This window comes from Chionomys nivalis, chromosome 3 (genome assembly GCF_950005125.1).
Source record: "Chionomys nivalis chromosome 3, mChiNiv1.1, whole genome shotgun sequence".
NCBI classification, from domain to species: domain Eukaryota; kingdom Metazoa; phylum Chordata; class Mammalia; order Rodentia; family Cricetidae; genus Chionomys; species Chionomys nivalis.
In genome coordinates this window covers 97,874,268-97,900,888 of record NC_080088.1, presented here as the reverse complement: position 1 = coordinate 97,900,888, position 26,621 = coordinate 97,874,268, and the positions used below count along the sequence as shown (strand labels likewise).

General features: G+C 51.1%; 1 protein-coding gene across 5 annotated transcripts; it reads right to left on the bottom strand.

Moving 5' to 3' along the window:
* Positions 1-262: 262 nt before the first annotated feature.
* Positions 263-25,076, bottom strand: Orai2 (ORAI calcium release-activated calcium modulator 2). Of its 5 annotated transcripts, none has more exons than XR_009056857.1 (4): positions 24,755-24,880; positions 12,711-12,948; positions 6,541-7,610; positions 263-721 (listed from the first exon to the last, which is right to left on the bottom strand). XR_009056857.1 is itself a non-coding variant. In XM_057765484.1 (3 exons), exons 2-3 carry the CDS (start codon positions 12,933-12,935, stop codon positions 7,083-7,085), a joined length of 753 nt encoding a protein of 250 aa, XP_057621467.1. In that variant the 5' UTR covers positions 12,936-12,948; positions 24,988-25,076; the 3' UTR covers positions 3,974-7,082. The 5 variants fall into 5 exon arrangements, 3 of the variants coding, with proteins under 3 accessions (XP_057621467.1, XP_057621469.1, XP_057621468.1); XR_009056856.1 differs by lacking the exon at positions 263-721 and adding an exon at positions 3,974-4,466; XM_057765484.1 differs by lacking the exons at positions 263-721; positions 24,755-24,880 and adding an exon at positions 24,988-25,076 and having other exon boundaries at positions 3,974-7,610.
* Between the last annotated feature and the right edge of the window lie 1,545 nt (positions 25,077-26,621).

The window sequence follows — 26,621 nt, the reverse complement described above, 5'->3', positions numbered from 1 at the left end:
CTAAAATGGCCCTGTGACAGGCAGCATGGTTCCCTTCTGATTCAGTGAGCCTAGGGCCCAACAGAGTAAACAGGCTTCCAGACAGCCATGACTGCTGCCCTGCATCCTCTTATGTAGAGTAAGATGAGGGAGTTGGGAGTGAAGCCCAGTGGGAGAGCACCTGCCTAGAATCCCCCAGTGAGGGGCTGGGAGGGTAGCTGAGCTGTAAAAGACTCCTTGTCTTGTATGTGGTAGCCCTGAGGATGGAGGCTTGAATGAGTTACTGCATGTGTGGCCCCTTGCTGCATGTGTAATAGAACGGTTCTCCCAGCCCTGCCTGGTGCTTTCCAGCACTGGGAAGGTCCCTTCCAGCAATGACACAACTTACCTTAGGAAACACCTGCTACGGATCAACTGGAGGCTGTGACATAGAGACCTTCTGGAGGAAGGAGGATCGCAGGCTAATCTGGGCCTAAGCATTGCCAGCTTCCACTTAGCCCCTCCAGCATGGCTGTCACAGCAGGCATCAGGCTGGGTACTAGATCACAGATGGCTCTGAGGCATAGGGTCCTGTGTGCTACCGGAAGGCAGGTCTCCATCAGCCACCACAGAGTGGCTTGTGCTTCCATGTGTCCCTTCAAGCTTTCTGGTTCAGGTTGGGTGGCCTGGGTCACCTGTTCTGATACTCTGAACCTTGAACAAGGAGAGCCCATGTGTGCACGTCGTACTAACTTGGAAGCGTCTGCTCTGCGGGCAGAGTAAGAAGGACTGGTTACCAGGGGTGAGGACACACGCAATGATCCCAGCATTTGAGAGGCAGAAGCAGGAAGAATGACTTCCAAGCCAGCCTGGGTTGTGTAATGAATTCAAGGCCAGCCTGAGCGACACAGTGAGATGCTGTCTCAAACAAACACTGCTTTTCTTTTCAGTGCTGACCTGCTCAGGGCTGGCAAACTGTGCCTTTCCTGGCTGGCCAGCCTTCACTTCCAGGCTCTACCCTGCTAGAGCCCAGCCTAAGTCAACCTCACAAGCAAGCTGTTTCAAGTGTAGCCTAAATGGTCACGTGGCACAATAATGCACTACACTTCCTCCGAGGTTATACCCTATCTGCCAGCAACCTGAACACTGGAAATCACAATGCCCCTGTGCGGCTTGTCCTCTATGCCACACCATGGAAGTCCAGCATCACCATCAATAAGTGAAACTGTGCCAGCCTTCGAACTTCTCAGCCTTGCAGAGATGCTGCCCAGACTTGGTTTATCCCATAACCCTATCCAAGCCTAAGGTGAAGCTGCAGGTAGCGGGTAAGTCCATTACTTTTGTTCTCACTCGGGCCTTACGTTCCCCTCACCAATTTCAGCTATGGGGGTGGACGGGACCCGTTCCTCCCCACTTAAAACTTTGCCACTACCCTGCATTCTTGTAGGACAATTTTTTCTCATTCTTCCTTAGTGATACCTGCTTGCCCAGCACCTTTACTGGGTGGAGATATCCTTAATGGCTTCCCCAAAGCTTTGTTCTGCTTCTTGGAGCCCCCTTTTGACCCCACCCATCTCCGAGATTGTATTTTACAGGTTCACTCCTCCTGCCAGACGTGTGCCCAGGCCAGCCCACAGGGGCTCTCCACATATGTCAGTCTCTACACCAGCTTCGCGGACACCAGCCGGGCAAAGACTGGCAGGTTCATTTCACGCTTATGCATACTCAAAAAAACTTCATTATCTCTTAACACTTGTGGACACTTTCACAGGATGGATAGAAGCGTTTCCAGTCTTCAGGGAAACAGCAGATGTGGTGGCTCAGGGTCATGGAGCTCTTGTCAGAAGCTCTCAGCATCTAGAAATTCCACACCCCCTACCATCCACAATCCTTGGGAAAGGTGGAGAAGGCCAATGGACTCATCAAACAACAACTAACCAAGCTCTCCACTGAACTCAGGTTATCTTGGCCCTCACCTCAGGGCCACCCCGCATTTCCCTATGGGCCTGAGCCCTTTTGAGCTGCTTTATGGCAGCCCTTTCTCTTTAACCATCACCTCCCAGTTCAAACTCCTCCACTGGCAGGGCACCTACCCTACCCACCTCTTCCTTTTAAGGTCCCTTCTCTGGTCACACGCTGACATTTGTCTCCCTGCCACCACACCAATGGACCCTAATGCCGCACCCAAACCTGCCCCGCTCTTCCCAGGGGACAGAGTACTCCTCAGTTAACTCCTAGGTCTCTCGAACCTCGATGGACAGGACCTCACACGGTAATCCTCACCACCCCCTCGGCTGCCAAGCTCTTGGGACACCCATGCTGGCACCATTTCTCCAGGCTCAGGCGGGCGCCTGCTCAAGATACTTGACACCTGCCTTCTCACCTCCTCCGGGAAGGGATGGCAGTACACGGGATGCCTTTCCAGCCACACCTCGCTGGGCGTGGACCCAACAACACCTGGCTCTCCCCTTCCCCACACAGCCCCGTGCCCGCAGGGAGCAGTCAGATTTCAGTCTATGCCCTTTTTTCCAAAAAGACCCTAAATGTTTGTCATAATTAACACTTCAATTTTCTATCCCTATATCAAAAGAGTCTGGAATGTTAAGTTGGGAGTGTAGGCCCCAGCCCCTCGCATATATCCCAGCCCCCAGGCCCGAGAGTTATATTGATCTGGACTACAAATCCCAGCAGGCCGTGTCCTGACTCCTCCCTGTTGGGGGAGTCGGGACCACTCCCACAGGGTATTTAAATGAACTCCCTAAAGAGGAACTCGTGGTCTCTTTTCCTTCCTCCTGGTGGTGGCTTTTGCGGCCTCCTGGTTCCCCCTTGGGGTCACCCACCCGAGTGCGCAAGAATCCCGTTAAACCTGGATACTTTTTTTTTTTTTTTTTTTTTTTTTTTTTGGTTTTTCGAGACAGGGTTTCTCTGTGGTTTTGGAGCCTGTCCTGGAACTAGCTCTTGTAGACCAGGCTGGTCTCGAACTCACAGAGATCCGCCTGCCTCTGCCTCCCGAGTGCTGGGATTAAAGGCGTGCGCCACCACCGCCCGGCACCTGGATACTTCTTAATTTGGCTTGTTTTGATTTGGCTAGATTGGGAATTTTGCATCGGCAGAGAGCTCACGTTAGGAAAAATTCCTAACAATTTGGGGGCCCTTTGGCCTGGGGAGCTACTCCCTGTATGCCGGTGCTTTGCACACCTGACTCCCAGGATCCTCGGGCTGAGGGTCTAAGTTGTTAGGAACACTGAAGCACAGAGACTGTTCCTAGGAGCTTCTGGGGGCATGCATCCCCACATTAAAGCAACTAGTTGGTGGCACATGCTTGTCCTTGCACTGGGGAGGCAGGACAGGAAGAACCCTGGGCTTGTCTGGCCACCCACGCTAGCCTAATGGCAGGTTTCCAGTCATGTGAGTCGCTGTCCCAACCAAAGGTGATGTCTAAGGAACGGCACCTGGAGTTGACCTCTGGCTTCCACAACACACGTGTGCGCACACAACCCAAGAAGAAAAACATTTTCCTAGGAGGGACCTCTATGTCTGGGCAACTTTTCCAAACAGTGTCTTGTTTGTTGGTGGCCCCAGTAGGTGACTGGGTAATGGCTCCAGGGTCATAGAGACCCGAGGGGCCAACACCTCAGGGGCTCCTCTTCTAGAAGCCTGTAAAATCTAGATGATCTTGTCCAGATGTGTTCTGGTGAGCTCAGCCACCCACATCGGGCCTGCCTTTCCCTTCCCTGCTTTCAGAAAGGAACTAGGAGGCCCCGCTGCCATGTGTGAGGTTCCCTAGGGGTGCAGTCGGCAGGGACCTCACTCAGTGTGTGCCTGGGTCCCAGCAGCCTGCCTGCCCATCCTAGAAGGTCCCAGGCTCACTCTGCCCCGAGGTCAAAGCAGCAATAAAAGGCTCCAGGTAAGGCGCTCTCATGCCAGGACTGAGGGGCGGCAGTGCAGCGGACATGGGCGCTGGGCTGGAGCCCCTGAACCACGGCACACATTTCTCAAAAATACAGAATTTTGAAAAGCGGTATCAATTTATTCAGTTCAATCCAGGGCAACTGCTAAAAACTCCACACACAGGGCAGGCTTTACCTACAGTGTCCTGTAGAAATGGTGGCACAGAGGAAGTCTTGGGCTCTCTGGGCTCCTGTAGCTTGTTCTCAGTAGACCTTTCCGGAAGACGCTAATCACAATCTGCCTTTGAAGTTTCTTAAATGGAAATGCTTGGATTTTGGAGACTTTGTGGTCAAGGGTACCGGGAGACCGTATGCCATGTTGGGAAGGGCCTTGGTGTGTCTGAGGACACCGGTCCCTTGAGCACTAGGAAGGGCTGCATCTTGGACAGACGAAATTAGGGCAAGCCTGTGCAGGCCCCAGGGGGCCCACTGTGGTTAGAGCAATGTCTGAAAACAGGTTATGCCTCCAGAAAGTGAATGTCTCGCCTTCAGCCTGCGCTGCTGACTTCTGCCACTGTTCACACACAGACGGCTGTCCCCTGCCCCGGCACTGGAAGACTGAGAAGACAGGAAGGGACAGCATGAGGGACCACAGGAGATCTACACTGCCGTGAGCACCAGATGCTCTCAGAAAGTGGGTGGGAAGGACGGGTCCAATGTCCACAGGAACTACCTTTTCATTTTGTATGTGTATGTGTGTATACACGTGGGTGCCTGCAGAGGCCAGAGTTTCAGGCAGTTGTGAGCTGCCCTATGTGGATGCTGGGAATTGAACTCTGGTCTGCTCAGCACCCCCCATACAAACTCTGACCAGCCCAGGCTGACCTTGACCTCATTATGACCTTGAACTCCCCATCAATCCTCCAGCCTGTACCTCCTGAATACAGGGATTGCAGATGCGTCCTGCCATGTCCATGTTTGGTTTATGTGGCACTAGATATCGGACCCAGGGCTTTGTTATGCCAGGCAAACAGACCACCCACTGAGCGACATCCTCAGCCTTCAACATGGTGGTCCAAGAGGTGCCCAGCAGTGGGAGCTGCTCATTCCAAAAGATCATCTTGTCTTCCCTGTTGGGACTCATGTGCCATCTTACAGTGATTCTAATTGTAAATTATTCTCCTTACTATACTTATTTGTGTGTAGTTCCGAGGATGGAGAGTGAACTCAGGTCTCCAGGCTTGGTGGCAAGTGCCTTTACCCACTGAGCCATCGCGCCTGTTCATGACTAGCATTCTTCAGCAAAACAAATCAAACTAAGCTGCCCTTCCCAAAGACCCCAGGAAAGCAGAGATGCAAGACCTCAAGGGTCTCAAGACATGTCTGCAGAGGTGGAGGGTGTTGAAGGACACAGCTTTGAAGGACAGGACATGGTGTCCTAGTTCCCCAAAGATGTCACAGTTTACAGGAAGATTCTCAGAGAGGCTCCCCCAGGCCCTCTGTGTGCGGAAGCCTATGCTCAACAGTGTGACCCATTTCCAGAAACCCCAGGCGGGTCTCCAGGCTCCCACAGCACCAAATATAGACTCCTTGCAGGAGCCCAGTCCGGGTGATGCTGCAGACGTGGGTAAACAGGGTGTCCCAGCAGTTCCCACGCAAGCTGGTGCTGTACCGCAGGACATGGACAACACCAGCTGGGTCGCCAGATGCCTGTAGTGACAATGCCAAATTCATGCACAGCTGTGCAAACATGGGGGCAGGGACCTGCACTGAGAGTCCTGGCAGGGCCACAGCAGTGTGGAGTTCTGTTCTTCTCTGCAGTTAACTGGGCTATCACAAGGAATATCCGCTCATGTTAGGCTGGCGCAGGCCCCTGCCCCACCCACAGGCCAGACCAGGCAAACTGCTGTGCTGAAACAGGAAACCCCTTCAGTTTATCCTCTCAGTGTCTAGGGACCACAGGCAGCAAGGGAGCTGAGCTGCCCAGTCTCTGAGATGCTGCTCACTGTGTTTTTTTTTGTTTTTTGTTTTTTTTTTTTGGTTTTTCGAGACAGGGTTTCTCTGTGGTTTTGGAGTCTGTCTTGGAACTAGCTCTTGTAGACCAGGCTGGTCTCGAACTCACAGAGATCCGCCTGCCTCTGCCTCCCAAGTGCTGGGATTAAAGGCGTGCGCCACCATCACCCAGCTGCTGCTCACTGTGTTGACGGAGTCCACAGAGCTGGCCGGTTCAGGCCCGTTCTGTGACTAGGAGGTGGGAGAGCCTGCTGTGTGTGGGGTGTGTGTCACCATCTCTGACTTCAGTGAGCCGCTGGTGGTGGACTCTAGGACATTTTTCCTCAACCCTGCCAAGCCTCTATGACCAGGCAACCCGGATTCCAATAACGGTATGTGTTACCCTTGATGAGCTGTGCGTGCCCCAGGATCCTGGACACCTCGTGATACTCTCCAGAGCTGGAGGAAAGCACCAAGCTGAACCATACATAGATCAGTCTCCATTTCCCTGTGTGTCATTGCAAGCCATGTTACCCTTGTGCCAGCCTTGGGCTCATCTCTGCCCTCTCCAGCAGCCTGCTCTGTGTGTGTGCGCACGCGCGCGCTCACATGTATGCATGTGCATGCCTTTGTGTGTGTGCGTGCTCACATGTATGCATGTGCACGCCTCTGACAGCATCTCACACAGCCTCAAACTCACCATGTAGCAGAGGACGACTTCGAGCTCCTGGTCCTCCTCCTCCACTTCCCTGCAGCTGGGATGACCACACCCGGCTACGTGGTGCTGGGGTGCGAACCCAGAGCTTCCTGCACACTACACAAGCTACTGACTGAACCCCAGTCCTCTAGCTGGGCTGCCAATCACAAGGCCCAGATGTCTGAGATTTACTGTGACCTCTGGTGTGGTGGGACCCCTTTCCCAGGACAAGGTGTTTTCAGCTTGTCCCTGATCCAGGAAGTAAGTCCCCAGGGCCACGTGACCCTGTTTCCTCCTCTGGCCTGTGTGATAAGATGGTTGTATCCTCACCCCTTTAGACCCTCATGCATCCGAGGAGTATGGAAGAATCAGGGCAGCATCTGTGCAGTCTGCTCAGCAAGCCCACTGTGGCGCTTACGATGCTGTGGTGGTTCTCATGAAGCCAGGGTTTGCCTGGCAGCCCCCTGGCTACTCCTGTCGGCGGCACGGTGGCTAACACCGCCTGAGGGTCACTCTCCTGCAAACTGTGCCATCCTGGACAGGCCTCACACCACCTGCAGGCTCCTCTCGTGCCCATCCAGCTGCACCTTGAGCTTATGCAGCTCCTCGATCTCACGGTTGTGGCGCTCGGTCTTGTGCCGCACCAGCGAGCGGTAGAAGTGGATAGTGAAGACCACAAAGATGAGACCCACGGGTACCATGATGATGGTGGATACCAGCGCGGCCTGCCAGCCTGTGTGGCTGTGGGAGCCTGGCTGGCCCCTGGCATCCACGGGGAGGAACTTGATCCAGCAGAGCAGTACCACCTCAGCCAGGAAGAGCAGGATGCCCAGCACGGTTGAGAAGCCCCAGGCAAGCTCGATGTAGGGGTGCATGCGCTCGTGCGGTGACTCGCTGATGGAGTTGAGGTTGTGGATGTTGCTCACGGCTTCCACGTTGGGCAGGATGCATGTGCTGATGAGCAGAGCGAACAGGTGCACGGCCACCAGCACCGTGGTGCAGGCACTGAAGGCGATGAGCAGGGGCTGCGGGTACTGGTACTGTGTCTCCAGTTGCACCTCCACCATGGCTACCTGTGGGCACAGTAGGGGTTGTGTCGGGTGGGCAGGGGTGTACCCCACCGTGGCCATCAGTGGGGGATGGTAGATGCACTAGGCAAGGGCTATGCTGCTGAGACACGCCTTCAGCCCTTGCTGGGGGAGTCTGTCTGTTTTGTTATTATTTCTCTACACAGGGTTTCTCTGTATAGCCCTCGCAATCCTGGAACTAGTTCAGTAGACCAGGCTGGCCTCAAACTCAGAGATCTGCCTGCCTCTGCCTCCCAAGTGCTGGGACTAAAAGCATGTGCCACCATCCCCTACCCCCTATCCTGGAACTCACTCTGTAGACCAGGCTGGCCTCAGGCTCGTGCCATTATGCCTGGCTTTTAAAGAACCACTTCCAAGTGAAAGACACACAAACAATGGGGACCAGAAGCCCCGGCTTTCTCTGGTGGCCGGTATCTGCAGTCATTCCTGCACACCCTCCATGTGCCTCCCGCTCACACTTCCCCGCAGCCTGTAGCGCCATCCCAGGGCACCACCGCTGTGGACTGCTCCAGGGAGGGTGTAGTTGGAATTTGGGCCAGCGAGAGGTCCAGGAAAGCTAACAAGTCAAAGAAGGAGCCTGGGAGGCAGAAGCTCAAGGGAGGCCTTCATGTTACCGCCTGGACCTCCTAGGTCTAAGATATCCTTCTTGATGATTGTGTGTGTGTGTGTGTGTGTGTGTGTGTGTGTGTGTGTATGTGTATACCCCCTGGAGGTCAGGGGACTACGTCGGGGTTGGTTCTCTCTTTCCACCTAGTTTAGGGGCGAGCTAAGTCATATTTCTGCCAAGCCTGCCCCAGCACAGCCTGGGAACGTCCAGTCAATTCACCTCTCTCTCCCTCCATCTTGTCATAGCGGAGCTGAGATTACAGACACACACCAGATCACCTGGCTTTTTTTACATGGGATGGATCTCAGGTGACCAGCCTTGTGCAGCTGTCTTCAAACTTTCTACAATCCTCCTGCCTCAGCCCTCTAAGGTTATAGAAGGCTGTCGGGCTATAGTCAAATGCCACCACATCCGTCTTGTAAAAAACAAGAAACACAGCCGGGCGATGGTGGCGCACGCCTTTAATCCCAGCACTCGGGAGGCAGAGGCAGGCGGATCTCTGTGAGTTCGAGACCAGCCTGGTCTACAGAGCTAGTTCCAGGACAGGCTCCAAAACCACAGAGAAACCCTGTCTCGAAAAACCAAAAAAAAAAAAAAAAAACAAGAAACACAGTGCGTGGGAGGCAGAGGTTGGATCTCTATGAGTTCAAAGCCAGCCTGGTCTACATAGTGATTCCAGGGCAGCCAAGGCTGCATGACAAGACCCTGTCTCAAATCAAACAAACAACAGGACCTGATTCAGCCTCAGCCTTAGTCATCAGCTTCTCCCAGCTGCCCTGAAGTCTGAGTGACAGTTTGCTTCGATGGCGGTAGACTAAGAAAACCCCCCAGGCTCACAGCCCATCTCGGTGGTTTTTTCCCCTTCTTTTAAAAAGTCTTTATTATTATGTGGTGTGTGTGCATGTGTGCATACATGTGTGTGCCACAACACGCATGTGGAGACGAGAGGAAAATGTGCACAAGTAGTTTCTCTTCCTTCTACAATGTGGGTTCCAAGGACTGAACTCAGGCCATCAGCTCGGCAGCAAGTGTCTGCCTGCTGCCTGGGACTCTGCTTTTGCAGAGTCTGAATATTCTGGTTTTTTTTTTTTTTTTTTTTGAGATGTAGCTTTGAAAGCCTGTCCTGCTGTCCTGGAACTCCCTCTGGCTGACCTTGAACTCACAGAGATCTGCCTGTCTCCGTCTCCCCAGTGCTGGGATTAAAGGCGCGCCCTGCCACTGCCACCTGGCCAGGGTTGTTTTCTACCTCCCGTGGGGCATTTTGTGGTGGGCTATAACAGCCCACTAGAAGAAACTCCCAGAAAAGACGCAAAGGGCACCAGGAAAGTTCTTCAACGTATCTACAAATTGCTTCTGGGAGCATCTACCAGTACTGTGGGAACTGCACAAACGCAGTAGAAATGAATTGCTACAATAAAGCATGGCAGCATGGCCACGCTGAGGTCACACGGTATCTGGGCCTGCCAATGCACTCAAGACTACTGCCGTGAGGTCTAGACGGCCCTCCTGTCTCCAGAATGCAGACTCCCTGTCTGATGCTTCACAGAACCTGTCTGGAAATCTCACAACTGGCTTCAGCTTTCGTTTGGGTGAGTGTTTCGTTGGGTGAGCGTTTCGTTGGGTGAGGTGCTATAAATTCTTCCAAAGTTTGGGAAGCCAAATGGTCTATAGGCCTGGGTCCAAAAATGACAGCTGCTGATGGGAGCAAGTTCCAAGCCGGTGCCGCACAGAGAAGGGGGCCATCTGTCTGGGGGCGTGGCTCGGGGGTACACTGCTTGCCTGGCAGCCATCCACAGCCCTGGGCTCCATCCTCGCACCACGGGGGTGGATGGGGGAGAAAAGGAGCTGAGAGGTGTGTCCCTTTAGTCCAAACACTAGGGAGGCAGAGGTAAGGGATCGAGCTGGAGGTCGGCCTGGACTACATAGTGAGTTCAATTCAAAGATAGCCTGTCTACACAGTGAGGCCCTGTTTGAAAATAAAAAATAAAAAAGGAAATAGGCACATTAAATATTAAAGTCCTGTAAAATGTCTCAACTGTCCAAAACTGAAACAAACGAGAAGCAGGTGAGAAACTGCAGTTCTGCACAGTGGCGGAGAGAGAACGCGTCCCAGCTTTAAGGGCAGCATCTGCTGTGGTGGCGCACGCCTTTAATCCCAGCGCTCAGGAGTCAGAGGCAGGTGGATCCCTGTGAACTCAGGGTCAGTCTGGTCTACACAGAGTTCCAAGATGGTCAGGGCCTTGAGCTCTCGCCCCTTGTGCTCCTGCCTGGCCAGTGCTGGGATGACGGAGTGGGACACCATTACCTGTGCACGCTGGGCAGTGCTCGACCGCAGAGCCCCCCCCACTGCCGAGCCCTAGTTCTTTCTGACCGTAACAGTTCCCTGTTCCTTGAAGACAGCGACAGTGGGGAGTCAGGGGGTGCTTTCAGCCAAACTTTAAATTCTAGTCACACAAACTGATTCATCCTGAGTATCAGGAGAGGGGTGGATCCAGTTTGCCGCGTGGCCGTGGTGGTGCCTGGTATTGCATGCTGACCCTCGTCTTCTGCAGAGGGTCCCACGTTCTGTCCGAGACCACAGCCTCGTTTGGGCCCCATGTCTCTACATGAACTGTAACCAGCAGGCCCTGGGGAAGATTAAATGAGCTTCGGACCCAGCACAGTGATATAGACCTTTAAGTTGCAGCAATCAGGCAGCTGAGGCAGGATCATGAATTTGAGGCTATGCACTGGCACCATACCCGACAATGGCTGACTTTCCTCCCTGAGGGTCAGACTAGCACTGAATTCACCAGGTAGCTGAGGGGAGCTTGGAACTTCTGCTGCCCCTGCCTCCACCTGCTGAGGGCGGGGCTGGGGCTCTGTGCAAGCCAGGCAAGCACTGCACTGGCTGAGCTCATCAGCACAATGACGTCACGGTGGGGGGGGCGGCAAACGCACTGGGGAAGTAGCCAGTGCCAGAGCCGAGGTCTGCAGGCTCAAGGCCGTAGTCCTCGGGGCTGAGACGCGGCGCAGTGGTTAAAGGGTGTCTGCCCTGCCATCATGAGGACTTCTATTTGGATCCCAACACCCATGTCAAAGCTAGACACAAAAAGGGAAAATCTGAATAGTGCCCTAGAGAACAACAAAAGGAAGAAAACAGAAAATAAAAAGGTCTACATTTGACCTCCAGTAACAAACAAGCATCACAGAAAAGGAAAAAGAGAAAAGCAGAAGAAAAAGCCCCGAGTATTGCTAGAGGTTATTGCTCAGAGGAGGGTGGCCTCTGCCCCACCCTGTGTGGTCTGGTCCTCTCCCACTGTGGCCCACTCACAGCCAAGCATGTTCTTCCGCCGCAGTGGCTTTCCACGTAGGATGTTTACTTTATCCTGGTCTGCTAGTTTGGGAACAGAGGCTGTGGAGACAAGCTATTATTTGACTTAAAGCACACAGCAGGGGTAATTCCCTGGGGTGCAGGACAGATTTAACTGATCTTGTCCTGGGGCAACTCCAGAGAGATGGCGGCAGCCAGGAGCCAGGCTGGAAGCATTGCCGCACTGTCACCAAGGGGAGGCCACATTTGCCAGCATCTACAACTATGGCGGCTGGCCACCCGCCATAGTCCCCGAGTCTCTGAGCAAGCTCCTCGGATTCCCAAACTCATGCATGACGCCCGAGATAGGGCCAACAAAACATAAAATTTCCCAGTAACCCGTACTCACCAAAGTTTGTTTGCTTGCTTTCCAAGACAGGGTATAACAGCCTTGGCTGTCCTGGCACTCACTCTGTAGACCAAGCTGTCCTCGAACTCACAGAGATCCACCTGCCCCTGCCTCTTGAGTGCTGGGATTAAAGGTGTGCAACACGACCACACAACCTTGGGTCTACCTCTATAGTATTAGTCATTTTATTTGCTTTGTGTGTGTATGTTCATGTGGAACAAGTGTGCTCATATGCATGTTTATGTGGAGGTCACAGACAAACTTCAGGATTTATTTCTCAGGTGCTTTCCACCCCTCTTTGTGTGTGTGTGCATGGTGTGAGTGTATGCATGCTGATAGTTGTGTGTATGTGCACATGTGTGTGGGTGCTCATGCATGGGGAGGCAGGGTCAGCCCAGAGCTCTGCAGCATGGCTGATCCTGCTAGTCAGCTCGCTCTGAGGATCTCCTCTGTGTCTGAGTCCTGAGACTGGAATTACTGAAAGCCACCAGGCTCACCCACATCCATGGGCTGCTGGGATCTGAACCCTGATCCCCACGCTTGTTTACAAATGCTGTCAACTGCTGAGCCATCTCCCAGGCTCTTTGCTTATCCCTACTTGGATCTCTCCTTCCACTGTGGGTTCTAGGGAATGAGCTCAGGTTCTCATATTTTCCTCCACTTCACAGAGCTGGGTTTCTATCAGGGTTAGGAGAAGTGCTCCCTGGAGCACTGCGAGACCTCAGGAAACTCATTTGCTGGGACTAATGCTCACCCAGCCCCCACCCTTACACTCACCATGGCGAAGCCAGAGAGGAGGGCGGAGGTCCTGCTGGAGGCTTTCAGCTTGGCCCTGCTCAGGTACAGCTTCCTCCAGGACAGCGCCTGCACCGAATGGTGGTTGGAGGTGACCAGTTCCAGGTAGCTGCGCCGGACCCAGTCGCGGTAATCCATGCCCTTGTGGCCGGGCTCAGGGCAGGCAGGGGTGGAGGGATCCATGGGCACATTAAGCTCTGCACTCATGGTGGGAACCAGGCTGGAGGAGGGAAGACAGGACATGTTAGAGCATCTGAGGTGGTTCTTGTGCAAAACCCAGAGTCTGAGGCCTTTTGTGGTTTTTGTTTTTTTGGTTTTTTTTTTTTGGTTTTTTTTTTTGGTTTTTTGAGACAGGGTTTCTCTGTGGCTTTGGAGCCTGTCCTGGAACTAGCTCTGTAGACCAGGCTGGTCTCGAACTCACAGAGATCCGCCTGCCTCTGCCTCCCGAGTGCTGGGATTAAAGGCATGCGCCACCATCGCCCGGCTGGTTTTTGTTTTTTAAATATATATTACTATTTCTTATTCCAAGTGGGAAGGACCCACTTTTTTTAAAATGTATTTTTAAGGTATTTTGCCTGCATGAGGGTGTCGGGTACCCCGGAACTAGAGTTACAGACAGTTGTGAGTTGCCATGTGGTACTATTTCCTATCTATGTGTGTGTGCTTTTGTGAGTGTATGTGCACGTGTGCACATGTCTGAGGGTACATGTGTGTGGGTACATGTGCCTGTACACGTGTGGAGCCAGCAGATGGCAGCAGGTGTCCTTCTCTATCACTCTGCCTATTCTTTGGGGGTCTCTTTTTGAATTTAGGGGTCACCGTCTCTCCGCAAAGTTGGAATTCAGCAAGCGCCAGTGTTCCTTCTGGTTCTGCCCTCCTCAAAGCTGCAGTTACAGACATACACAGGACGCCCAGCGTGTTAGGCTGCTGCGGGGACATGGCATCCATTCCTCACGGCTGAGCAGCAAGCATTCTTAATGGCTGGAACCTCTCACCAGCTCCAACTTTGTTTTAGATTTATTTGTTAGCTTGGTGGTGGTGTCACACACCTTTAATCCCAGCACTGGGGAGGCAGAGGCAGACGGATGGCAGAGTTTGAGGCCAGCCTGGGCTACAGAGTGAGTTCCAGGACAGCCAGGGCTACACAGAGACCCCTGCCTTGAAAAGCCAAAACCAACCAATCAACAAACAAACAAAAAACCCTGTTTTCTTCAGGAGCACTGGAGCCACAGACCTGGAGAAACAAATGACTGTGAGACACGTGTGGCGGGGGCACTGAATGGTCCTCAGGACAAGCAGGAAAAGCTCTGAATCCCCGAGCCCTCTCTCCAGACCCTGGTCTAAATGCTTTCGTTATATGTTAATTTGTGATTGTGTCATGAACACAAACATTCACCTGACACAGCATGCATCTGGAAGTCAGAGGACAACATGTAGCAGTTGGTTCTCTCCTTCCACCACATGGCTCTCTGGGATCAAACCTCAGTCGTCACAATTGCCAGCAACCCCTTTGCTTGCTAAGCCATCTTGCTAGCCCTGCAAAGAGCCAAAATCTCAATTCTCTGATGTGGGTTCCCCTCTGTATGATGTGAATACCATTGGTGAATAAAGAAACTGCTTTGAACCTATAGCAGCGCAGAACTTAGCGAGGTGGGGAAAACTAAACTGAATGCTGGGAGAAAGGGTGGAGTCAGAGAGAAGCTATGTAGCCCTGCCAGAGACAGATGCTGGAACTTTTCCTGGTGGCGATACACAAATTAATGGAGATGGGTTAAATTAAGATATAAGTGTTAGCCAATAAGAAGCTGGAGCTAATAGGCCAAGTAGTGTTTTAAATAATATAGTTTCTCTGTGATAATTTCGGGGCTGAGCAGCCAGAAACAAACAAGCGGCCTCCTTTCAACAACAAACTGGCGCTCCAACGTGTGCTATCTAAATCCACATAAAACCTGAGAGGGCTTGGAAAGGAATTCTAGACACTAAAAATCAAAGTTTAGCTGAATTTATTTTCCCGAATGGGCTTTGCTAGGTGGTGGCATGCTGCAGCTCCTTTAAGAGAGGTTTTCCTGATCAGTGGTAGCAGAAAAAGTCACAGTGTTGAAATGCTGGCTTTCTGGGCTGTGCTGCCAGCACAAACTCTGACTCTGGCTATGGAGCATTTAAATGGTGTTTGTCACGAGAGTGCTACAACTCACTTAATGGCAACAGACTGGCTGTGTGACTAAGAGTGAGGCTGTGAGCATGGCTCTCAGAAGGAGCAAACAGCTCCGCCATGCTGGACTGGGTGGGGCAAGCAGACAGTGCCGTATTTCCCCTAGCAATGGCGCCACTAAAGTTCAAAGGAAGGGCTTAGCATTTTAAGAAGCATTTCTGGTCGGAAAATAATTACAAATACACAATAAAGACAAATTCAGATGGAAAAGACCTCTAAATGGGTCACAGTGTTGGATAAATGTACGTAGGCTTGGGAGAGAGAAGAAAAAGAATAAAGACAGTTATAAAAAGGAGTAAATGGTTTTAAAAAAGGTAAAGTCTTTAAAGAGACAGAGCACAGACAGATATAAAGGAATAAATATAATAAATATTAAAAAATAAACACAAGCCATGTAAAGATGGTAAATTCACAAAGAGTCTGGATTATGTACACTATTGTATTTTCTGTTTTTTTTTTCGTTTGTTTTTTTTTTGTTTTGTTTTTTTTTTAACTGTGAAGGAGCTAAGTACAGAGAGACATTTCATTGTATGCCTGCTAAGCTAAACCAGCATATATATTCTAAAGGTATCATGACTTCCAAATTTGGGCCTAAGGATTTGTTGCTTTAGAAAAGGTTCTGCTTTTTGTTTCCACAGAAGATGAGAACCTGTGGAATGCTTCCAGACTAATGTGGTTTGATGGGCCAAGAGCCCCCCAGAAGATCACTGTGAACACCCCCAAAAACACTATGCCCAATAAATAGTAGGAAGTAGTTTAGAGAGAACTATGCCCAGATTCCCTAAATGACTGCTTATAATTATTTTTTACATTTAAAGGGGGATATGATATAGATATGAATAATTTGCAATGGTATAGATCTTGGTTTATTGATACAAATTTATGGTCACTTCTGTTATACTGTATATATATATATATGTGTGTGTGTGTGTGTGTGTGTATTGCTGGTCTTGATTAATAAATCATGTTTGTGTAGCTCATTTAAAAATGTAATGTATAATTAAGAAATATAGGTTAATAGATAGTTATAATAGTCAAACTTGTAGTCATGTTAGTTAGATTTTCTAGATGTACAGAGATGTATTTCAGATGGATAAGGATTCTTCAAATCTTTCAAAGACTACAGAATATGGCATTTAAAATGTTTTAAGAGCCAGGCAGTGGTGGCGCATGCCTTTAATCCCAGCACTCGGGAGGCAGAGGCAGGCGGATCTCTGTGAGTTCGAGACCAGCCTGGTCTACAGAGCTAATTTTATTTATTTTTATTTTTTTATTTTTTTTGGTTTTTTGAGACAGGGTTTCTCTGTGGCTTTGGAGCCTGTCCTGGAACTTGCTCTATAGAGAAATGACTGCTGAACTTGCCTAAAGGCGAGATGATCCTTTGGAGTCCCTGCTTCATGAAGGAGTCTGCTAGACATTCTTCAGGACATAGAAGAAGCAACTGACAAACTGTCAATACAGGCAGAACTGTCTTTGATATTTCCTGCTTCATGAAAAAGTCTACGGATACTATGGGCCTGTAGGCTGAAGATGGATCCCCAAAGGTACAGAAGAACCTTGGGTGACTATCCAGGCAGTGAGATGTCTCTGTCAATTCTAGAGTTTTGGAAGTTATTTATAATGCACTTCCTGTTTACTTACATAATATTATATCCTTCTGGAGTCTTTGATGGAGTTGAAGAATTTATAGTTATAATTATAGTTTTACTTAGTTATGATAAAAGATAAAATAGATATAAATATTGTAAGTGTAATTCTTGCTTGGTAACTGTTTTGTTATATGTAATCTTACTGTTAAAGTTAAAACTTTCCTTTTTATTTAAACAGAAAGGGGGAGGTGATGTGAGATTCTCCTTTGTATGCTGTGAATACCACTGATTAATAAAGAAATTGCTTTGGATCTATAGCAAGTTAGCTAAGCGGGGAAAAACTAAACTGAATACTGAGAGGAAGAAGGCGGAGTTTAGAAGAAACCAGGGAGCCATTGCCAGAGACTTGCTGAAACTTTGCTGGTAGGCCACAACCTTGTGGTGATGCACAGATTAATGGAGATGGGTTAAATTAAGATGTAAGAGTTAGCCAATATGAAGCTAGAGCTAATGGGCCAAGCAGTAATTTAATTAATACAATTTCTGTGTGGTTATTTGGGGGCGGAGCTGCAGGAACAAACAAGCAGCCTCCTACAATTCTCCTGCTGTACTTTTGAGACAGGGCTGAGGCAAGGATGATACGATCCTCCGCTTCCACCACCAACCAATCAAAGGCCTGTGTGCCATCACTCTGTTAGGCAGCATCAAGCAGGAAACCCAGGGCCTCCAGTGTGTCAGGTGGACACCTACCAACTGAGCTGCATCACCAGCACCCGTATACCAAACCCTGGACAGGTGTGGGGGTGCACACCTTTAGTCCCAGCACTTAGGAGGCAGAGGCAGGAGGATCTCTGAGTTCAAGGACAACCTGGTCTACAGAATGAGTTCTGCGACAGCCAGGACCACATTTTTTTGTTTTGTTTTGTTTTTCAAGACAGGGTTTCTCTGTAGCTTTGGAGGCTGTCCTGGAACTCCCTTTGTAGACCAGGCTGGCCTCGAACTCACAGAGATCTGCCTGCTTCTGCCTCCCGAGTGCTGGGTCCAGGACCACATTAAAAAAAAAAAAGTCTCAAAAAACAAAACAAAACAAAAAACCTCAAACCTACAATGTGTGCATATGTGTATTTGTGTATTTGTTAGCATGTGTACAAGTGAATGAACATGATAACATGTGTACAGAAGCCAGAGTTTACACTGGGAGTCTACAATCACTCTTTGGCAATTCTCCTGCCTCTGCTTCCCCAGCACAGGGTTTACAGGTGCATCTGCCTGCACAGCTTTACGGGGGTGGACTAGACTCAGGCCTTCATGCTTGATGAACATGGCAAACACCTTATGACTGACTGAGCTGTGTCCCCAGCCCTGTGTTGTTTTTGAAATAAGCTATAAGCTGGCCTCAGACTCATGACCCTGTTTCAGCATCTTGAGTGTTGGAATTCTAGGCCTATACCACTTAGCTTGGCTTCCAAGTCCAAAGTTAGAGGCACGGGGTCTAAAGGTAGCTTGGGTTTGGGGCCCTAGACTCTAAGGGAGTCTTCAAGATAGAACACAGGGCCCTCTGCAGAGAAGGGGATCAGCACGCAATGCCAGGCACCCCCATGGCCACGCTGCTGCTCTGTCAAGTTGGATCCACCTCACTCCTGACACTCAGGACAGAGTCTATTTGTGTGACTAGAATTTAAAGTTTGGCAGAAAGTACCCACTGACTCCCCTGACTGCTGCTGTCTTCAAGGAATGGGGAACTGTCACACTGAGAAAGAGCTAGGGGTCGGCAGTGGGGAAGGGGCTCTGTGGTACAGTGCTGCTGCATGGAGTCTGCATTGCTTACCGGTAGATTCTACACAAATACTCTCCCCCTAAGCTATGCCTCTGTCCTCACTGGGGCACTCTAGGTACATGTTCTACCACTGATTCACACCCCAGCCCCTCACTGGGGGATTCTAGGCAGGGGCTTTACCACTGAGCCACACCCCAGCCCCTCACTGGGGGATTCTAGGCAGGGGCTCTACCACTGAGCCACACCCCAGCCCCTCACTGGGGGATTCTAGGCAGCATGAGTTATACTTTCTGCTCAAACTCTCCCCCCTACTTCTCTCATTTGCTAGCACGTGCATCTGTGTATCGTGTGCATACATGGTGCCCACAGAGGCCAGAAGAGGCCAGATGGCCAGGAGCTGCCATATGGGTGTTAAAAGTCAACCCAAGTCCTCTGGAAGAGCAGCCAGTGCTCTTTACTGAACTATCTCTCCAGCCCCTTCTGCTCTTTTTTACTTTTTGTTTTAAACTTTTTATTTTGAGACAGTTTTGATAAGTTACTCAGGTTGATCCTCCTGCCTCAACTTCTGTGACACATGAATTGCAGGCCTGTCCACCAGACCCAGCTACTTGCTGGATGCTTGAACACAATGTCCCTGAAGACCCAAAGCTGTTTGCAATGTGAGGGTGGGGTATTTCTCGGCAGTTACTAGCTTCTCAAATCTAATCTTTTTTTTTTTTTTTTTTTTTTGGTTTTTCGAGACAGGGTTTCTCTGTGGCTTTGGAGCCTGTCCTGGAACTAGCTCTTGTAGACCAGGCTGGTCTCGAACTCACAGAGATCCACCTGCCTCTGCCTCCCGAGTGCTGGGATTAAAGGCGTGCGCCACCACCGCCCGGCTCAAATCTAATCTTAAACATGATAAGTCACCTCCAAAACTTTCTAAATTGAGCCACACCCAGGCTGCATTAGAAGCCTTTAGCAAGAGGAAAAATGAGAGTGGGTTGAGGCAGGAAGATATAAAGTTGATGGCCATGCTATGCTATGAGCTATGGTTGTGTGTGTGTGTGTGTGCATGCGAGTGTGTGTGTGCATGCATGTGTATGTGTGTAGCTACAGGAGAACATCAGGTGTTGTCCTTTACTGTTTTCTACTTTAATTTTTGAGACAGGCTCTCATGTTCCCAGCCACCCCTGCCACTGCCCTGTAGTCTGGGATCACAGACGGATGCGCATGTCCAGCTTTTATCCAGATACCCAGGCCCTGGGTATCCGAACTCAGGTCCTCTTGCTTTCGTAGCAAGTGCTCTTATTACCTGAACCATCTCTTTAGCTTCTGAACTGGACTGCATGGGAGACCCTGTATCAAAGTGACAGCGTGAGGGCCAGAGAGACAGCTCTGCAGCCTTGCCACCAACCCCGATGACCTGAGTTTGATCGCTGGAACCTACACTGTGGGAGAAGAGAACAGATTCTCACAAGCTGTCCTCTGACCTCCGCACACGCGCTACGGAATGTGCATTTTTACACGCACACAAAGCAGACATGTGAAAGAGCTGTGTTTTACGAGGAGCCCGGCCAGGGCTACACAGTGAGGGAAGGAGGGGTGGAAGAAAAGGGAGTGGGAGAGAGAGGATCCATCAACTGACATCAGCATGCTTTATTTTAAGGCAGGGTCTCTCTATGTTCCCAGCTGTCCTGAAACTCACTCTGTAGACCAGGCTAGCTCAAAACTCACAGAAATCCGCCTGCCTCTGTCTCCCAGGTGCTGGGATTAAGGGTGTGCACCCCCACACCGCACGCTTTAAAGAGACACATAGATCAAAGATCTCTGGGCTCCCTCCTAGTGGACTTTGGGTCAGGAGATGGCGTGGAATGAAGCTCAGGTGTGATGTGTTAAGATGTATGACTCAGGCCAGAGAGATGGTGCAGTGGTTAAGAGCACATAACTGCTCTTCCTGAAGACCTGAGTCCGACCCCCAGTACCCACAACAGGTGGCTTACAACTGCCTGTAAATCCAGGGGAATCTGATCTCTGTGGGCACTTGTATTCATGTGTACACCCCCCACATACACAATTAAAATAATAAAAATCAATCTTCAAAAAAGATGTCCCCACTATTTAACTGAGCATTGGCATCCAGTCCCTTTCACTCAGGGTAGCCTGTGGCAGCATACTCCGGGTGGATCCAGCTGGGTAATCTCTTCAGGACAAGCCTGAGGGCAAAGGCACCTTGCAGCTGGCTTGGCATCAGACAATAACTCCTGTGTTCAGAGCTCCCAGGACCAGGAAAAGCCTATCTAAAGCTTAGAGCACAGGCAGGTGGGCTGTGGTACAGGCCTGTCATCCCCGCCTGTGGAGGCTGAGTCAGGAAGAGTGAGAACTTCAGGCCAGTGTGGGCTGCAGAGTGAGGTTGTGCATGTGTATGCATGCATGCATTATGTGAGGGAGGGAAGAGAAGAAAAGGGGGGCAGGAAGAGAAAGAACACACACCAGTGAGATGGCTCAGTGGGGAAAGGTGCTTGTCACCAAGCTCAGGACCAGAGTTCGATCCCTGGGGCCCTCACAGTGGAAGGAGAGAGCTGACTCCTGCCATTGTCTTCGGATCCTGACAGGGGCACTGTGGTATACACAAAAATAAGTAAAATGCAGTTTAAAAGAAAGAAAACAGCGAGAGAGAGAGAGAGAGAGAGAGAGAGAGAGAGAGAGAGAGAGAGAGAGAGAGAAAACATCAGGGCAGGAGTCCACGGTCCCATAAAATGCTGGGGTGTTTGTGAGGATTAGCAGCAAAGGAAGAACCTCTTCATGTCACTCCCTAAGAAGACCAAAATGGAAGACAGGAGTTGGTAAGGGTCCTTTGTCTTGCCTTCCTCCTTGTTCTAAGGCAAGCTGAAGATCCTCAGCTATTATTGGCCAACCAAAGGGTCCCCAGGGAACAGATCTGTGGTTCCTCTAGGGACAGCCAGTGGCAACAATATCTTCACTTGTTGTTTTTGCGCATGTGTGTAAGAGACTCTCTCTGGCTAGCCTAGACCTTGCTATGTAGACCACAAAGGTCTGCCATCTCTGTCCCTGAGTGCCACCACACCTGGCCTGCGGGTCTGTTTATAGGAATGACAACTTGAGGACTATGGTCATATGTCACCACACCTGCAGCTAGCAGCAGCGTGGATAATTACCTCCTCAAGGATGCTTCCTCCCTGGGAGGGGATTCAGACAAATATTTCTCACCACTCCATGGGTTAGGTCCAATGACTGAACATGTCACAGTTTGGAAACGAGCATGAACTACCCCCCCCCCCCAATAACACAGAATGAAGCCTGAAGTCTGGAGAAAACAGTAGAGTTGTGAAAAGCAATCCTCGCTCCCCAGGACCCCATGGGTACTCACACAACCGTTCTCACACATCAAAGACGAAGGAGGGCCTGAGGGCATAGCTTAGTGGTGAAGCACCTGCTGGCATCCTCCAGTGAGGGACTGGGGTGTGGCTCAGTGGTAGAGCCCCTGCCTAGAATCCCCAGTGAGGGGTTGGGGTGTGGCTCAGTGGTAAAGCCCCTGCCTAGAATCCCCCAGTGAGGGGCTGGGTGTGGTTCAGTGGTAAAAGGACTACCTAGCTTTAGGCTGAATCTCCGGCATGGTAGAAAACTGGGTGGAATGGTGCACACCTGAAATCCCAGCACTGGGAAGACGAGGCAGGGAAATTAGGAGTTCAAGGCCATCTTCTGCTATAAATTCAAGCCCAGTCTGGGTTGTAGGAGGCCCTTTCTCAAAATAAAAACCAAAGCAAAACAAAACTCAAACAAACAAAAATTGTGGGAACCAAGGAAGCCTTGCGTGGATGTGTAGGGAGCTGATGAAGTCCTGAGCGAACACATTGTATTGACAAGGGTCAAGGCCTCAGACCCGTGGGAACTGGCTGAGCCTTCCTCCAGGTGAGTTCAGAGGCAACGCCTTCCTCTGGACCAAGCAGGTGTTTATAAATGATTGACCAGTGTGCAAAGCCTGGCGACTGCAGCTTCCTCCTCCAGGAGGGCTGCAGCCTGGGAGGGGCCGTGACCCCAATCCTTTGACACCTTTGGTAGGGTGCAGTGTCAGAGGACTCGGAGGTTGAGGTAGGGGACAGAGATACACGTGGCTGCACTCACAGAGACATCCTCTCCTTGTGCTATACATAATAAACTCACTGAGGACCAGGCTGTTGTATATCAGAGTGAGCACGGCCCGCCTGATCCCAGCTTTTCTGTACCTGGATCTGTGTGTCCCCTCGTCATTCCCTTGTTGCTCCGGTCAGGTTTCCAGGACCGACCCATGCAGGATGGGGTGAAAAAACAAACAAAAACCCCACAAGAGAATGAATCTCTATCTTCAAAGAACTCATGCCCCAAAGGGGAGCCAGACAAGCGGGAAACACTCTTATCCAGTTAGCTACCTGCTTCAGCGGTTGGGGGTAGGGGGGCTGAAGGGCTGTCTGTCTGTCACATGCATACCACATCTGGGCATACAGACATGGGTAGAGAGGCAATGTGGCATACATAGACAGACCCTTTGGACACTGGAGGTAGAAGCATATACGACTCTTGCAGAAGACCAGACTTAGCTTCCCAGTACTCAAGTCAGACAGCTTATAACTGCCCCGTAAGTCTAGCTCCAGGAGGTTTGATGCCCTCTAGGGGCCTCCACAGGCACCTGCACTCATGTGCACATACCCCCCCAAGACACACATATATAAGTAAAAATAAAAATAAAATCTCAAACAAACAAAAACCAAAAGCTGGCCCTCAATCCAAGACAAGATGTTGCTCACATAGAGGGTTCTGAGAGGCAAGAAAATGAAGCCAAGTTTAGGAATGCTACCCTCCTCCAGAAGGTGGGCAGGAAGATTGGTTGACAGACAAGGAGACAGAAGACTCTTGGGGCCTGGGGCAGCAGCCTGGGGATAGGTGCAGACCCAGATTAGGGCTATTGTGGACTTTCTCCAGCAATGCTAGGGCCTGGGGCATGCTGGGAGATGGCTTGTGGAGGGACTGGAGAGCTGGCTCAGCCATCAAGAGCACTGGCTGCTCTTCCCGAGGACCCGGGTTCGAGTCCCGGCACCATCTAGCAGCTCATCACCATCTGTGACTCCAGTTCCAGGGGCTCAAAGGACGGAAAGGATTCATGACATAAAGAAGATGCCTACCCAGGGGACCACAAATGAGGAAGGCCCCCGGGCTGCAGTCTGAGAGCATGGCTGAGCTAGGCTATGCAGAGAGCCCCAGAGTGGTTGGGGTGGGCATGAAGAGCTGCCTGCCTCTGAGTCTTGAGACAGGCCTGCAGGTCCAATGACGAGCCACCCTCCACTGTGATTAGCCCAGAGGTTCAAATCCATTTTACTTTCTTTTCCCTTCCCCCCTTTTTTTTTCTTTCTTTCTGAGATAGGGTCTTATGTAGCCCAGGCTGGCCATCAACCCAAAACATAACCAAGGATAGCCTTGAACTCTGGATGCTCTCAGCTCCAAGTGCTGCAATTACATGCCTGGCTTACATGGTGCTGGGGACTGAACCAAATATTCTGCTAATTGAGCCACATCTACAGCCCCCACCTGACCCCTTTCTACTGCTGGTTTTGTTCTGAGGCAGGGTCTTGCTGTGTAGCCCAGGCTGACTTGGAACTTGGGACTGTCCCGCTCCATCTCCTGAGTACTGGGTTTATAGGTATGTGCCATCAGCCCCACCTCAAGCCCATTCCTTATACTCCTAGGGCCTATCTTGTTTCAACCCCTGCCCCAGGGGGAGGAGCAGAGTCTGGCCCACTATACACTCCATGCTCAGGCTGGAGGGGGAGCACTGAGACAAGATGGAGCCCACGTCTGTCAGACAGCATCAGCTCTAAGAACTGCTAGGCAAACTGAACCCCCCCCCCTTTTTTTTAATAAAGAGCAGAAGATGAGGTCTTGTAGGGAAAAAAAAAACCAAAACCATAAACCGGCGAGACTGCTAGACAAGCCGTTCTCCTGTCAGGTTTGTTTTAAGCAGTCCAGGCAGCAGGTTATGGAGTCTGCTTGTTTTAACTTCCTCTAAATATCTGGGGCACGGGAAATGTCTCTTGTCACCCACGCACAGGAGAGGTACAGTGGCCAGCCAGAATCAGCCACCTGCACTCCTGTCCCTTACTTTAGCGAATTCCCTGCAACTGCAGGACCTGGGAATCAGCTGGCAGCCCCAAGCTCTGAGTCCTCTGACATGGCACCCTACGAAGGGTATCAAGGGATTGGGGTCACGGGGCCACCACTCTGCCCTTCGGTCATTCTGTCCCTTTCTCTCCATCCCATGCCTGCCCACGAAGAAGCTCTGTCTCCTCCCCCGTTCAGTGGTCCCTAATCCAATTCTTCTCCGCGCCCCCTAGCTGAGAGGGTACCTACTCCTGTCCTCTTCAGACCCTTCCGAGACAAAAGAAGGATGAACGTTCCCACCCTCACCCCAAGCACTCACCCTGGCTCCCCAGCCCTCAGTACTTGGCTCCAGCTCCCAGCTCCCGCTTGTGGCTGGCGCCTGTGTCGCGGCGGGCCGGCTGGCCCCGTGGCCAGGCCAGGGCGGAGGATTGGCCCCCTCCCTCTTTCCGCCCGCAGCCGCTGCCTAGGCAACGTTGCGCCGCCACCATCATGTGACCCACCCGTGGGTCCCGCCGCGGACCATGTGACCTGAAGAGCTGGGTGGGGACCTACCTCTCGTCCAAGATCTATGGGGTCCTCGCCCCAGCAAAGTGCAATCATCCCCGTGGGACCCTGGTGGGTGGATCTGAGCGTGGGAGAGAGCCGCTCCTAGCAGAGTATCACTAGGGGATGCCCAGCATCTGTCGTTGGCAGCATGGAGAGGTGGGGACAGGGCGAGAGCACTGCAGAGTGGGAAGAGGGGTGCAATGAAGGCTCAGCTTGGCGACATCCTGGTTTATCCAGGTTGTGCCGTGTCACCATGCACAGAGAGCTACTGTGGTCACCCATGTGGCTCTGGGTTCTAGCAGGACCGTGAGAACCATACAGTGTCCCTGTAAGGCACATGCTAAGCTCAGGCACTGTGTGGATGGTAGAGAAGGGTCGTTTGGACACTGCGGTAGGGCACGCCCTTCCACTCGCTGCTGCAGCCACCCCCCTGCCTTTGCTGGTGAAGTCTGGGGTTTTACAACCGAGAAACTCAAACAGAAACGGTCTCAGCAGGAAGTGCACAGTAGGTAACTGAGAAACAAGCGCCGCAGTGGGTGCCTCGTGGCCCCTCAGAGTGCTTCCTATTTGCCTGGTAGGCTGCTGCTGCGCGCTCTACATAGGACTTTTCCACCTGCCGCAATAGCACTGGACTGTGACACATTTACCCAAAGGAAAGAAAAATTCCACTCGTGTCCAAGTTTCCTGACTACTGAGAGTTGAGATGTTGTTGACATCAGTTTCAACTCGAGTCCCAGAGCCCAATCACTTAGGACGGGAAAACCGATGCCTCCCTCCTGGTGCCGACCCACCTGGTGGCATGCCACCGCATGCCCTCTGCTACTGCCCCAGCTCCGCTTGTTTTATCAAGGCAGCTGCCAGGCGACTTGCAGATCTGAAGTTTGAGCAAATGAAAACAGGAAGGAGACATTTGGTAAGCTCCAGCCATTGCATCATGGATGACATTCTTTTGACAAGGGGTTTTTTGCTCATTGTGGTTATTAGGAACCCTGGCTTTGGAGTAGGGCTTTTCAGTGCCAGGCAGCAGGGCTCCTCCACCGCCAGCACAATTATCTGGCATGCCTGGGCAAAAATGAAATGTAATCACTGTAATTACCAGTCCTCCTAGGAGCCATTTTGCTAACCAAACACAGGCAACAGCCTTTAAAGTTGTTTGGTTTACTTTGTCCCTCGAATGAAGGAAGCCCTGGCAGTTGAAGGGTTCCCCATTTCAGGGTCCCCGGGAAGCCGATGGAGGTTACACAGAAGGAAGGGGGTTCAGGTCCGGATGCAGGGGGTCTTCTCAGGGCGCTGCGTTGCTATCTGGGCTGTCTGCAAACTGTCGGTTTGTCTTGGCAAGTTACTTCCTTAAAAAAAAAAATGTAATTACATTTTATTTATTTAAGGGTGGTGGTGTGTGCCACGAGGCACACGTGGAGGTCAGAGGGCAGCTTGTGGGAGTCAGTTCTCTCCTTTTACATTTGGATTGAACTCAGGGGTCAGGCCTGCCAGCCTGTTTACCCACTGAGCCATCCTGCTGGCTCCGATACTTTTTCTTTTTCTTTTTTTTTGTTTTTTTTTTTTTTGTTTTTCGAGACAGGGTTTCTCTGTGGTTTTTTGGAGCCTGTCCTGGAACTGGCTCTTGTAGACCAGGCTGGTCT

Excerpts from the sequence above, each read along its gene's own strand:
- Orai2 (XM_057765484.1), bottom strand. The coding sequence starts at position 12,935 with ATGAGTGCAGAGCTTAATGTGCCCATGGATCCCTCCACCCCTGCCTGC. Across the intron at positions 7,611-12,710 it reads TCCTCTCTGGCTTCGCCATG|GTAGCCATGGTGGAGGTGCA; the intron begins GTGAGTGTAAGG and ends CTGTGCCCACAG.